General features: G+C 39.4%; 1 protein-coding gene across 1 annotated transcript in view; it reads left to right on the top strand.

Moving 5' to 3' along the window:
- The window catches only part of SORCS3 (sortilin related VPS10 domain containing receptor 3), a 587,544-nt gene that overhangs the window by 294,091 nt on the left and 280,869 nt on the right, over nt 1–12,584 (top strand). The window contains exon 4 of the mRNA XM_041738191.1: nt 9,859–10,017. Within this exon, the coding sequence (XP_041594125.1) occupies nt 9,859–10,017 (159 nt within the window). The remainder of the gene's footprint in view (nt 1–9,858; nt 10,018–12,584) is intronic.

The following is a 12,584-nucleotide window of genomic DNA, read 5'->3' as shown; positions in this document are numbered from 1 at the left end:
TCCTAAATGCTCACTTTGTCTTTTTTTCCCCAGCTGTTAAGGCCCAAACCCTATCAGATAATAGAGTTATTTCCAACTTTTGATGATGATAAGCAACATCGAGATGAACGTACAAGGTAGAAAACTTTGTAATGGGTCTCTTCACTTTCTCTTACAGCCTACATCTCACCTGTGAGCAGAATCTTTTGACTTTTCCTTTAAAAATATAACCAGAGGAACACCCGGGTGGCTCAGTCAGTTAAGCCTCCGCGTTCGGCTCAGGTTATGATCCCAGAGTCCTGAGATCAAGCCCCATGTCAGGCTCCCTGCTCAAGGAGGAGCCTGCTTCTCCCTTTCCCTCTGCTCCTCCCCACTCTGTGCTTGTGCTCTCTTTCTTGCTCTGCTCTGTCTCTCTCAAATAAATGAATCTCTAAAAAATAACCAGAGATGGAGACAGAGCATCTCAGTACATCAGCCCTCACCTTAGCCCAGGCCAACAGCCTCTCCCTCTGGGTCATTACAGTGGCTTCCACCTAGACTCCAACGCTGTCCTTGCTATCCCTGCCTCCTGCAATGCTCTATGCAGTCAGAGTGGCAGCCTGAGTGAAAGGATCAAGAGACAAACCACGGCCTGTCAGTGCTTTACTCAGAGCCCACCAGTGCTTTCCACATCACTTAGGATAAAGCCAGGGTGCTTCTGTCACCTACAGACCCTGTTTCCAACACCCTACCTCCTTCCCTCTGTTCTAGTTCACTGGACTCCTCCATTGGTTTTCAAATGCCCTCTCCTTTCAATAAGCCTTTCCCCCCTGGCAAAACTGCAGACCTTCTTCAGCACTTCCTGTCTCTAATCCTGCTTTATTTTGTTCTGAAGGATTTAATTACTTTCTGATAAGCTGCATATTTTACTTATTTGTTAGCTTATTATCTATTCTTCCCCCACTGGCGTGTATGCTCTCTGAGGGCAGGGATTCTCATTCGGTTTAATTATTGCTCTTATTCCTTATAATAGAGCTTGGCATAAAGACTCAGTTAATAATGGTTGGATAAAACACCACAAATGGTGTTTGTTTGATTAGTTTTAAATTTTCCTCAGCACACTGTTTTATGTCCTTTCATATCTAATTGTATATTTTTGTTTTTGTGGGTTTTTAAAAAGATTTTATTCATTTATTTGAGAGAGAGAGCAAGAGAGCGAGAGAGAGCAAGCACCAGTGTGAGCGGGGAGGGGCAGAGGGAGAGGGAGAAAGAATCTGAAGCAGACTCCACCCTGAGCTCAGAGCCCTTCGTGGGGCTCAATCCCAGGACTGTGAGATCATGACCTGAGCTGAAACCAAGAGTTGGATGTCAACACCGTCACCCGGGCGTCCCTACTTCTGCATTTTTTAAAAAAATAGTGACAAAATGTACATAACATAAAATTGACCATCTTTTTTTTTTTTAATTGACCATCTTAAATCATTTTTAAGAATATATTCAGTGACATACTTTTACATTGTTATGCAACCAGTCTCCAGACGCCTCTCATCTGGCAAAACTAAAAGTCTCTACCCATTAAGTAACTCTTCATTCTTCATTCCCCTAGCCACCAATCTTTCCACTCTCAGGCTCTATGAACTTTACTACTTTAGGTACCACATGGAAGTGGAATCATATACTATTTGTCTATTTGTGACAGGCTTGCTTCACTTAGCATAATGTCCTTGCATTTCATGTATGTTGTAGTACATGTCAGAATCACCTTTCTTCTTAAGGCTGAATGGTAGTTCATTTTGTATGTGCCACATTTTGTTTATCCATTCCTCCATCAGTGGACACTTGGGTTGCTTCTACCTTTTGGCTATTATGGAATAATACTTTTATGAACATGGGTGTATAAACATCTCTTTGAGACCCTGCCTTCAGTTCTTTGGGGCATATATCCAGAAGTAAAAATGCTGGTCCATATGAAATTCCACTTTTAATTTTTTGAGGAACCACCATACTGTTTTCTGTGGTAGCTGCACCATGTTACATTCTCACCCAAAATGAACAAGGGTTCCAATTTCTCTACAACCTCACCAATGCTTATTTTTTTCTGGTTTTAGTTTTTGTCTTTTTTTGATCATAGCCATCACATTGGATGTGAGGTATGGTGTCTTATTTGTGGTTTTTATTTGCATTTCCCTAATAATTACTGATGATGAGCATGTTTTCATGTGCTTTTTGGCCAATTTTTATACATTTTTTTTTAGAAAATATTTATTCAAATTCTTTGCCCATTTTTGAATCCAGTTGTTTGTTTTATGTGGTTAGTTGTTTTTCTTTGTTTTTTCTCCCCGACTGGCTTCAGTGATTGTTGCTTTCTTGGTGAAACTTATGTTAAATTATGAAGGACAAGTAGAAGCATGCTTAATGCAATTGGTTGAGGTAGAAAGACAAGGAGTCTAATCTTGGCAAAGTGAGTGGCATGTATAAATGGTAGGTGAAAGAGACATGTATAAGCATAAATATGCATTGATGTGTATCTGTAAAATGTATATGTAGTTTACATATTTTTCTCAAAAGAGGACTTGTATGTATATGTATGTACGTACATATCATATATATATTATGCAAGATTTCTCAACAATAATACTATTGACACTTTGTATTGGATAATTAGTTGTTGCGGGGTTCTGTCCTGTATATTATAATGTATTTAGCAACATCTCTGGTTTAAATCACAAGATTCCAGTAACTCCTTCCACTGCCCCCCTGTTGTGGCAATTAAAACGTGTCTGTACATTGCTACATGTCCCCTGGGGGCAGTGTGTCCTCCACCCTTGCCCTAGTTGAGAACCACTGATATAAGAGGAGGTGTTGGATGGATAGATGGATAGACAGATGGGTAGATGGATGGGGTGGTAGTGAATGCTGGTTTGTTGTTATATTGTGATTAAAAGCTTTATCTATAACAGGATCTATTTATGTATAAGTCAATACTCAACAGCATATCAATTATGTCAATTGGTTTGGGGGTCAACTTAAAGAACATCTTTCTTATATTCTTTGTGAGCTTGTATTGATATTATTGTTATTTCTTATTGAACACTAACTGTGCTAAGTGTCCCCCATTAAAACTCAATTATACAGTAAATTATAGTATTTCTCCTTTTCTATTCAGAGGGAGTCTAGTTGTATTCTGAGACTATTTTCAAAGCATTGAACTCCAATTTTTTCCTTTGCATTTCTAAGCAGAGTGAGAGACTGAGAAACCTTTAGCTTTCACCCATTTTGTAGATGGCACACAGAACAGAGAGATTATAATTGAATAAAATAGCATATTCATCAATGGTATTGTAAGACATGCCAAGCAACAGGAAACGGTGCATTGTGGAAAGATTTGTGGGGAGGATTCTGACCTCTTCAATATTAATTTTGACTGGTATAGATACAAGTAAACTTAAGTTTTTGAAAGCATAAGTTGGCTAAGCATGGCCCTGCCTAATTGCTGACTTCCTTGTGTGTCCTTTGCAATTTGCAAAACCCTATTATAATTAGGGCTGTTGTTATTCAACTTTCCGAGGAATTTCCTGCAAAAAACTTTACACACGTAAAAAAAAAAGATATTCCAAATGTTAGTAAACTCTAAGGCTTGTCCATTTCTAATCCAAAATATAGACAATTCACATACAGTAAACAAGGGAAATTGGTAAAGACTGATTGTATGAAGTTCTTACCCCTAGGGCAGTGATGTGTTTAATTCCTTCAAGAGCTGGGACCTTCCTTTGAAGAGAGGAAAGTGGTTATTCAAAGCCACAAACAAACTTGGAAAATTCACAATTGCCTATTGATGGGTGTTCATTGTGGCAATGTTGATATATGCTAATAGAGTGTGTTTTTCTTAAAATATTATCAGCAATGTAAAATGCATGTAAAATATAGTTTTTTTTTCTCTTTTACTCTTTCATGGTTTTTCTAATTGTGGTGAAAAAAGAAAACAACATCTAATAGGAGATGTCCTCTCATCAAACTCTTCAAATTGTACAATACAGTATCATTAACTATGAACAGCTAAGAACTTTACCATTTGCATGTCTGAAACTCTGTTCGCTGAACAGGAACTCCCCTTTCCCACCCCACCCCTCACCTATCACTTTCTTTTTTTTTTTATACTTTTTTTTAATATAAATTTATTTTTTATTGGTGTCCAATTTGCTAACATATAGAATAACACCCAGTGCTCATCCCATCAAGTGCCGCCCTCAGTGCCCATCACCCAGTCACCCCCATCCCCCGCCCACCTCCCCTTCCACCACCCCTAGTTCGTTTCCCAGAGTTAGAAGTCTCACATGTTCTGTCTCCCTTTCTGATATTTCCCACTCATTTTTTCTCCTTTCCCCTTTATTCCTTTTCACTATTTTTTATATTCCCCAAATGAATGAGAACATACAATGTTTGTCCTTCTCCGATTGACTTACTTCACTCAGCATAATACCCTCCAGTTCCACCCACCTCGAAGAAAATGGTGGACATTTGTCATTTCTAATGGCTGAGAAATATTCCATTGTATACATAGACCACATCTTCTTTATCCATTCGTCTTTTGATGGACACCGAGGCTCCTTCCACAGTTTGGCTATTGTGTTTATAGCAGCAATGTCCACAATCACCTATCCCTTTCATTTTGATCCACAAAGCTCAGGAATGATGGGAGCCAAAAGGGAGGTATATAATCCCCGAATTGCTTCAGTTTGTCTTCAGCCTGCTTGGCATTGCTTCTGACTTCCGTTGTTCTCTTACTCACTCTTATTTAGTACTTATGGGCCTTTGCTAAACTTTTTGAATCATTACCTCATTTAATCCTCTCAACAGCATTGTGAGTTAGATACAATGGTTATCTCCTTTATTTTATTTTATTTTATTTTATTTTATTTTATTTTATTTTATTTTATTTTAGATGAGGTAACAGACTTGGAAAAATTGAGTAATACCCTCACGTTTACACAGAAAGTAGTTGACTGAGGATTTGAACTCAAGCCACCCACCCCCAGAGCCTATAGTATTAGTAACTCTCCTAAACCATATTTGAAATACCCTGTTCTCCTTCCAGTACACACATACATTCACTGCAGGTCTTATGTCAGGAAAAGCTGGATGAAGAAAGTGAAAAGAAAGCAAAAACAAAATAATGCAAAACCAAAATCTCCAGTGTAAACTCTTTCTCATTCATATTGTCAAAGTCACACAAATACAGAACCCACAGACATGTAAAGGAATTAATCACCATAGGCTTTATACTTATATACCTGTAATTAAAAATTAAGGGGCAAGGGTTGTACATTTCTTTGTGTCAGTAGAAACCAACTGAAGCAGGAGAGCAAGGTTCTTGTCTCACCGAGTAAAAGAATGAATCTCGGGCAGCCCTGGGTGGCTCAGCGGTTTAGCACTGCCTTCAGCCCAGGATGTGATCTTGGAGACCCGGGATCAAGTCCCACTTTGGGCTCCCTGCATGGAGCCTGCTTCTCCCTCTGCCTGTGTCTCTGTTTCTCTCTGTGTGTCTCTCATGAATAAATAAATAAATGAATCTTAAAAAAAAAAAAGAATGAATCTCACAGACAAAGTAGAGTAAAGCAATAGAGTTTTATTAAGCAAGGATACAGTAAAAGCTCTCAGGAGTGAGAGTCCAGACAGAGTTGCCAACGGAGACCTCCATCACAGTCTTTTATTTAGAACTGACCAGGGAGCTTGTAGTCTTATCATTCTTGGGATATCTTGGTTTGAGAAAGGACTTGTGATCACATATTTAGTGGCTTCCTTTTAGGGACTGGTTATCCTTTGTTGGTCACAGGTGACCGTCATAAAAAAAAGACCCGCCTTCCTCCCTACACACACACACACCTAGGGCAGGGTGGTCTGGTTTCTTCTCTTACCTCTGGTTTTTGAGATTTCTGTGAGCCTGATACTGTAGCCCCCTACCTCTCTCTCCCTAACTAGCCACCCCCACTCCCGTCCCTTACTCAAAACTATCACAGCTTCATAAGAATCACGTGCCTAGCTCATAAATTCAGTCCACAGGCATATTTAATTTGGGTACAGCTTTTTAAAATATTTTATTTATTTATTCATAAGAGACACACAGAGAGAGGCAGAGACATAGGCAGAGGGGAGAAGCAGGCTCCTGCAAGGAGCCCAATGTGGGACTCGATCCCGGATTCCGGGATCAGGACCTGAGCCAAAGGCAGATGCTCAACTGCTGAGCCACCCAGGCATCCCTTGGGTACAGTTTTTTTTTTTTAAACTAATTTCAAATATTTTCAGAGAAGGTGTGCACCCTTCATGTTGGCAAATTGCACACCACTCCTTGTCTTTTCTTTTTGGCTTCATTCGCTTATTTTACCTGCTTTGCCCCCTTAAGCATTTGCGTTTGAAATCCCTGTGACATAGTAAAATGTTGGGTGGATATAGGATGATTTTCTTCACACATGTTGTATATTAATATACAATACCTGTATTTTACCTTGAGACAACTTCTGGTGAGACATTTGCTCTTGTATTATATTTATGTTAATATTATGCTCCCCTCTTTTTCTTTCTTTGTTTTTGCACTAACATTTTATTTCCTCTTTGGATTCCTATTTATTTAATTCTTCATGGTCTCTAGGCAGGAGATAGATATGAATCAGACAAGGAAAGGGGCTTTCTGGAAGTTACTTTTTTTTTGGTGGATCTCTTAGAGATGCTTAAGAAAAGGACAAAGACTTGCTTCTCCAACTCCTACTTGTCCTTTGGTAAAAATAGTAAAGTACTGTGATTTCAAGGTCCAGGAAAGTGGTGGCATTTCAGCTGCTCAGAGCAGGAAGTAGGCAAGTTGCTCTTCTCCTCTGAGTCTTGGTTTTCTTATCTATAAAACACTAACGATCCTAATGATATTCGGTTCACCAAGTAACCTGTGTGAGATTTCGATAAAGTATCTGGTGATGTGCCCAGCACAGATTCAAAATCCAGGACATACAGATTTCTGTTTCCCTTCATTTCATTCTTCTCAGAAACTGGGATTGAATACAGACACTGCCAGTGATACCAAGGTATATAAAGGATTTTTGATGAGCATGTCAGAGAAAGGTTGCAATAAAAATGTGCTCTTGCCAACAAAAGCTCTCTAAAACCACCAAGCAGTGTCAATATGCCTTATATATGAATTCATTAATGTATGTGTGTGTGCCCATTTATGCAGCATCAGCATATGTGTGAATGAGTATGTGCACACATACATGCAGCATTTGTGTGTGGATTAATGTGTGTGTGTGTGTGTGTGTGCAGGTATGTGCATGCATGCATACACCCAGAAGGAAGCTGCGGGGGGAAGAGACTACATTGCACTAGATATTTGATGGTAACTCTTATTCAGGATATAGTAACTCATGGTATATAAAATAAAGTTCATTTATGATGTTGGTCTTATCTTCTAATTAAAATCATAGGCATGAAGCTTCTTTATACCTGCATAAAATAAGCAGTTTAATTTCTCTGCACCAAGGGAAAAATGATTTCATTGCCTGTTATGTAGCCCATCAGCACATGGTGGGAAGCAAGTCAGGGTGGTGATGAAAGCCTCATTCTTTCTCAGCATATTTTTCCTCTCAGACTTTGTGAGGAGCATAGATGCATCCTCTGAGCTATTCTCAAGGGCAGCAGGGGTGCTTTTATCTGCTGCCCCTACCCCTTTACAGTGCTAAGGGAGGTGAAGCTATTCTGTCTATAAAAAATCCATCTCAGAGCGTTTCCCCAAGATTATTCACCTATGAATGAAAAAAATATATTATACTGCATCCTTTCCTTAAAAATTTGCTGATAACTAGTAATGACTTATTTCAATGAAGCCAAAGCAAATATTTGAGAAAAAGAAAGTAAGCTTGTCTTGGAAGCTGAAACGAATAAAAGAGGGAAAGGACTGTGAATCTTTGCAGTTAAAGGGATTGAATGTGTTTTAAAACTTACTTTATAATAGTAATATACACTATGGGTAACATTTTAAAAATCCTGCTACTTAATAATTTTTATTTTATAAGGTATGGGAATGGTTTTCAGCTTTATTTCGTACTTTGGGTCTTGGGATTCAGACCATGTGTAGAAGTAGCCCTAACAATGAGTGGCAGTATAGCCAAAGGCAGGGAAAACTCTGAGAGGAAATAAACTTATTTGCTCATTCAGTCACTCAGCAAACAACAGGAGGAACTCAAAGAAGCTAGGTCTAGGTGGATAATAAAGGTCAAAGGGGCTGTGGTTCTGATGAAGCCAGAGACAAAAGCAGAGGGCAGAGTTTGCTAGGCTGTTTTAAGGATTTTAGAATATAGGAAGATCAATGATAAGCCATTGAATGGTTTTAAGTAGGGGGATGTCAGAATCAGATTTGTATTATAAGACAATTGTTCTGGCCACCTTGTGACAAAATGGATTGGGGAACAGGGCAAGAGGTGACAGCACTGAGATTGGCTAGGAGTATTTTCTAGTAATCCAGTATAGAGATTATGATGTTTTGGACTATGTCAGTTACAATGGGCAGGGAGAGAATGGATCTGATTTTAGAGCTAATTAGTAGATAAAATATATGGATCTCAAAGACTAATTTTCAGAGGTGATTGTAAAACAGAGTCAAGGGTGAATCTCAGGTTTTGGGCTTTATATTGAATCATTAATAGAAACAAGAACTGAGCCAGGCAGGACATTGTGGGAGGGGGATAGGCTTGGGATGAGGTACATTGTGGTGCATGGTGAGTTTGAGGTGTTTGTGGACATGTGGACATCCAAATAGAAGAATCTGTCAGGAAGCTGAGTCTGAGATTGAGAGGAGACCTCAGGTCTACATTGAAGTTTTGAGTTATTCCCAGAATGATGGTAATTGTAAAACCAATCAATCAATCAATCAATCTTGGAAGAAGTCGCTGAGGAACAGTACATTGAATAAAAAGAAAGGAGGATCTATATTGAAGGGTTAGCAATGGTCACGTTATATGGAGATCAGAGAAAGTTGAGTATTCAAAACAGATGAAAAGGGTAACAAGATGAGCATGATGTTATGGAAGCCCCTGGTAGAGAATGCTGCAGGAAGGATGGAATTGCCAGTGGTATCGAAGACTGTTAGGAGTTCAACTGTGAGAAAAGTCCAAGTGTTTAAGTGTCTATTGGATTAAATACTGTCTCAGTTATTGTTGTGGAAGCTGAGAATTAAGTAGGCTCCAAGGTGACCCATTATGAACAGAGACATTGAGTTTGAATCTGCTCCCTAGAATGCCAGAGCCTTTTTCCTACACCATTCTGTCTATTTGGCTTGGGGATGAGGCACTTTCATGAGCAACAGTCTTTTCCCCAGGGCCCTTGGGGATGTGGGCTTTGGAAAGTATCTAGAACAAAGGGATCATTGAAAACACTTAAGTCAATTAAATCACTCACAATTCGTTCAGAAAGAACAAAATACACAGTGGGATAAGAGGGGCATCCTTTTCATGACTAAAGGGCAACAAGAACAATGGTGTGATGAAAAGTGACCTGGAGAATTGAGAGATGGGGCAGACAGAGGCCTGTGTAATGGTCTTAAGGTCAGGGGACAGAAGATCATAGGAATATACTCCCCCTACTTAAAAGATGGACATCAACAATGTAAGTACCTGTAAGATGGACATGGCAAAACGAAAGCCTCATTTGTATGCAGACCTAACCATGCATAATATTCCAGCTCTATACAGCAATGAAGGACTAAATCAGGGAGGAAATGCCAATATTTTATATAGAGACCCACACGCCCCTTTCTGTGCTGTGATATACAAGTACAGATGACTTTATATTTATGCTTTAATTTCTTCTATTTATTTTCTCATGCTAACTCCATCTGTATTTTCTCCCCTCTCCTTTCTCTAGATCATGCTTCTTAGTGATCCTGAAATGGAGAGCAGCATATTAATCAGCTCTGACGAGGGCGCCACCTATCAGAAATACCGGCTCACTTTCTACATCCAGAGCTTGCTCTTCCATCCCAGGCAGGAGGACTGGGTGCTGGCCTACAGTCTGGATCAGAAGGTGAACAAACACTGTTTTTTATTCACATCTTGTCACCCAGGTACCACCTGGTGGAAAGCACTTGTTTACTTAGTCTGAATTTTGGAGGGGATTCAACAATGTTTCATCATTCCAACCGGTTTCGTTTTGTTTGCAGCAACGAACTTTCCTTTCTGCTCTTTAGTTCAAAATATGCAGGCAGGTGTATTTCACTTTTGGCAGTACTGTTTATCATTTCATAGGCTTAAGATGGTTTCCTCTGTAATTTTACTCATTTGACCTTTAAAACTACCCTGTGAAGTAAGTAGGAAATGTGTATTCATAGTAATTTTGTAGTGGTGGTAGTAAACAAAGGTGAGAAGGGCTAAGGTGTTTGTTCAATCCTGCCCAGCTAGTTGTTGGAAGAGCCAGAGCTCAAATGCATGTTGTCAGATTCTAAGTCTAGGGCACATTCCAGCATACCATGCCACACTGATTTGGTAAAATGTGAATATACCATTGTTTGTAGTTTAGCAAAGGAAGGGAAGTCCCAAACATATCATTTTGTGGCTTTCTGAAAGTACATTCAAGATATAATGACCCAATAAGTCCTCCTCTTTGAGCTCAAGATCCATTGATCCAGTTGTGTACTTGACCTTGTTTCTTCTATGTCTCAGAAGTCTCTTGATCCAGTATATTCCAAAAAGTGGACTTCTGCTCTCCCTTCAACATAGCTGGTTCTAGTCCAGTGTTCCCTAATCATATTCATTAGGTTGCTTACAAAAGTCAGAACTTAGGAGGTATCCTTGTTCTTCACCTAGCATCTGTAACATATCATTCCGTCTCCATCTCTTAATTCCATGGACTTCTATTATCACCACCACTCAAGCATAGGATATATCTTTCATTTGAGCAATGACTGGAGCCTCTTCCAGTGTGTTTATACTATAACCTGAACAATCTATTTCCCAAATGTAGATCTTAGGATTTCTGCATCTTCTCCTTGCTCACCAAACACAGACCAGAGTCCTCTGTAGGATCTGCTAGGACCTCCTTTGCTGGTCTCTCCTCTGTCTTGACTCACCATTACTACTTTCCCTTGAATGGCCCTCTTTCAGTTCATCCCCCCAGATGTCTCCCTGGCTCCATTTCCTGAGCCTGGACTCTTCTTCCCTGAAGTCAACTTTGTCACTGTCAGATCTCAGATCTAGCATTACTTCTTCAGGATGTCTTTCCTAAACTCCCTGACAAAGTTAAGTGCTTTTCAGTGGTCTTTCCTGTAGTGCTGTCTACTTCCCTTTCAGAGGATAGGCCATAGTTGAGAGTTTATGTTGACTAATGTTATCTTTCAGTTATCTGTGTTCCTCATTGAACTGCAAGCTCCAGGAGGGCAGTACCAGGTCTTCTTTTACTCCTTGACGTAGCACCTGTGCTAGCACAGTACCTGGTACCTAATAGGTTCTCACTAAATATTTGTGAGATAAACAGATTAGTAGATGAATGCATGAATGCTATGGTAATGAGCCTTTTGGAGCTGATCAACTTATACTTAGGAAAGGGACTTTAGAATTATTCTTTGTATTTCCTTAGTATGATGTGCAGTCCTAAGGACAGTACTTGATGCCAAACTCTTGTGTAATAATGTGGAATTAATCAATGAAAGAAAATAGATAGTTATAAGCATGTCTTGCATAGAGATATCCACAGTTTAACCTTAATGGAAATAGCTTCTTTTCTTCTGTTCTTTCTTAAATCCTGAGATAGTTACTCCTCAGTATATATTTGAATATGTGATTTTCAGTATGTGGTGTGTGTGTGTGTGTGTGTGAGAGAGGGGGGGGGAGAGAGAGGGAGGGAGAGACATGTCAGCACCTTTAAACAATAATTTCAGCATAACCTTTATATCTCTCATTAATGGAGCCTCATGGTGGGTGCCAGGTGCTTAATGCAATCCCCTAAGGACAGCCACATGACATTTGCAGAGCAAAAGCCATTGCATATACATTTCTTTCATGGCATCAAGTGGATATTGTATGAAAGACTTAGCCAAATGTCATATAATCTGCGAGTTTAGATGCTTTGTATTGCTGGGAATTTTGAGGCTATATTGAAAAAAATAAATTTTTTGGCTGTCATTAAAGGCTGGATGGTAATTTATTTAGATGACACTCAGAAATGCTAAACTATGTTTTTACTTATATAGAGACAAGCTAGATTAGACATCTCATGCCAAGAGGTTAATAAACCAAACAGTATGCTTTGAGTATATCTAGAAGGAGTATCTTTTCCTCCATCTCCATAGCACTAAGAACATTTGGGGCATTGTGATCATGAAGTAGTCTTGTGGATATAACATATTTAAAATACTTTCAGGCTTGGTGGATGCTTTTGTAAAAATATTTTATTTATTTATTTGAGAGAGTGAGCAAGTAAGAGGGAGAGAAAAAGCAGGGGGAGGAGCAGAGGGAGAGGGAGAAGCAGACGCCCCACTAAGCAGGGAGCCCAACACAGGGCTCCATTCCGTAACTCTGGGATCATGACTTGAGCTGAAGGCAGATGCTTGCTTAACAGGCGTCCCTTGGTGGCTGCTTTTTTACATAGTAAAAATA

This window comes from Vulpes lagopus, chromosome 2 (assembly GCF_018345385.1).
Source record: "Vulpes lagopus strain Blue_001 chromosome 2, ASM1834538v1, whole genome shotgun sequence".
In the NCBI taxonomy this organism is placed as follows: domain Eukaryota; kingdom Metazoa; phylum Chordata; class Mammalia; order Carnivora; family Canidae; genus Vulpes; species Vulpes lagopus.
The sequence above is the reverse complement of the archived record's forward strand: the minus strand, read 5'-3'. Positions and strand labels throughout refer to the sequence as shown.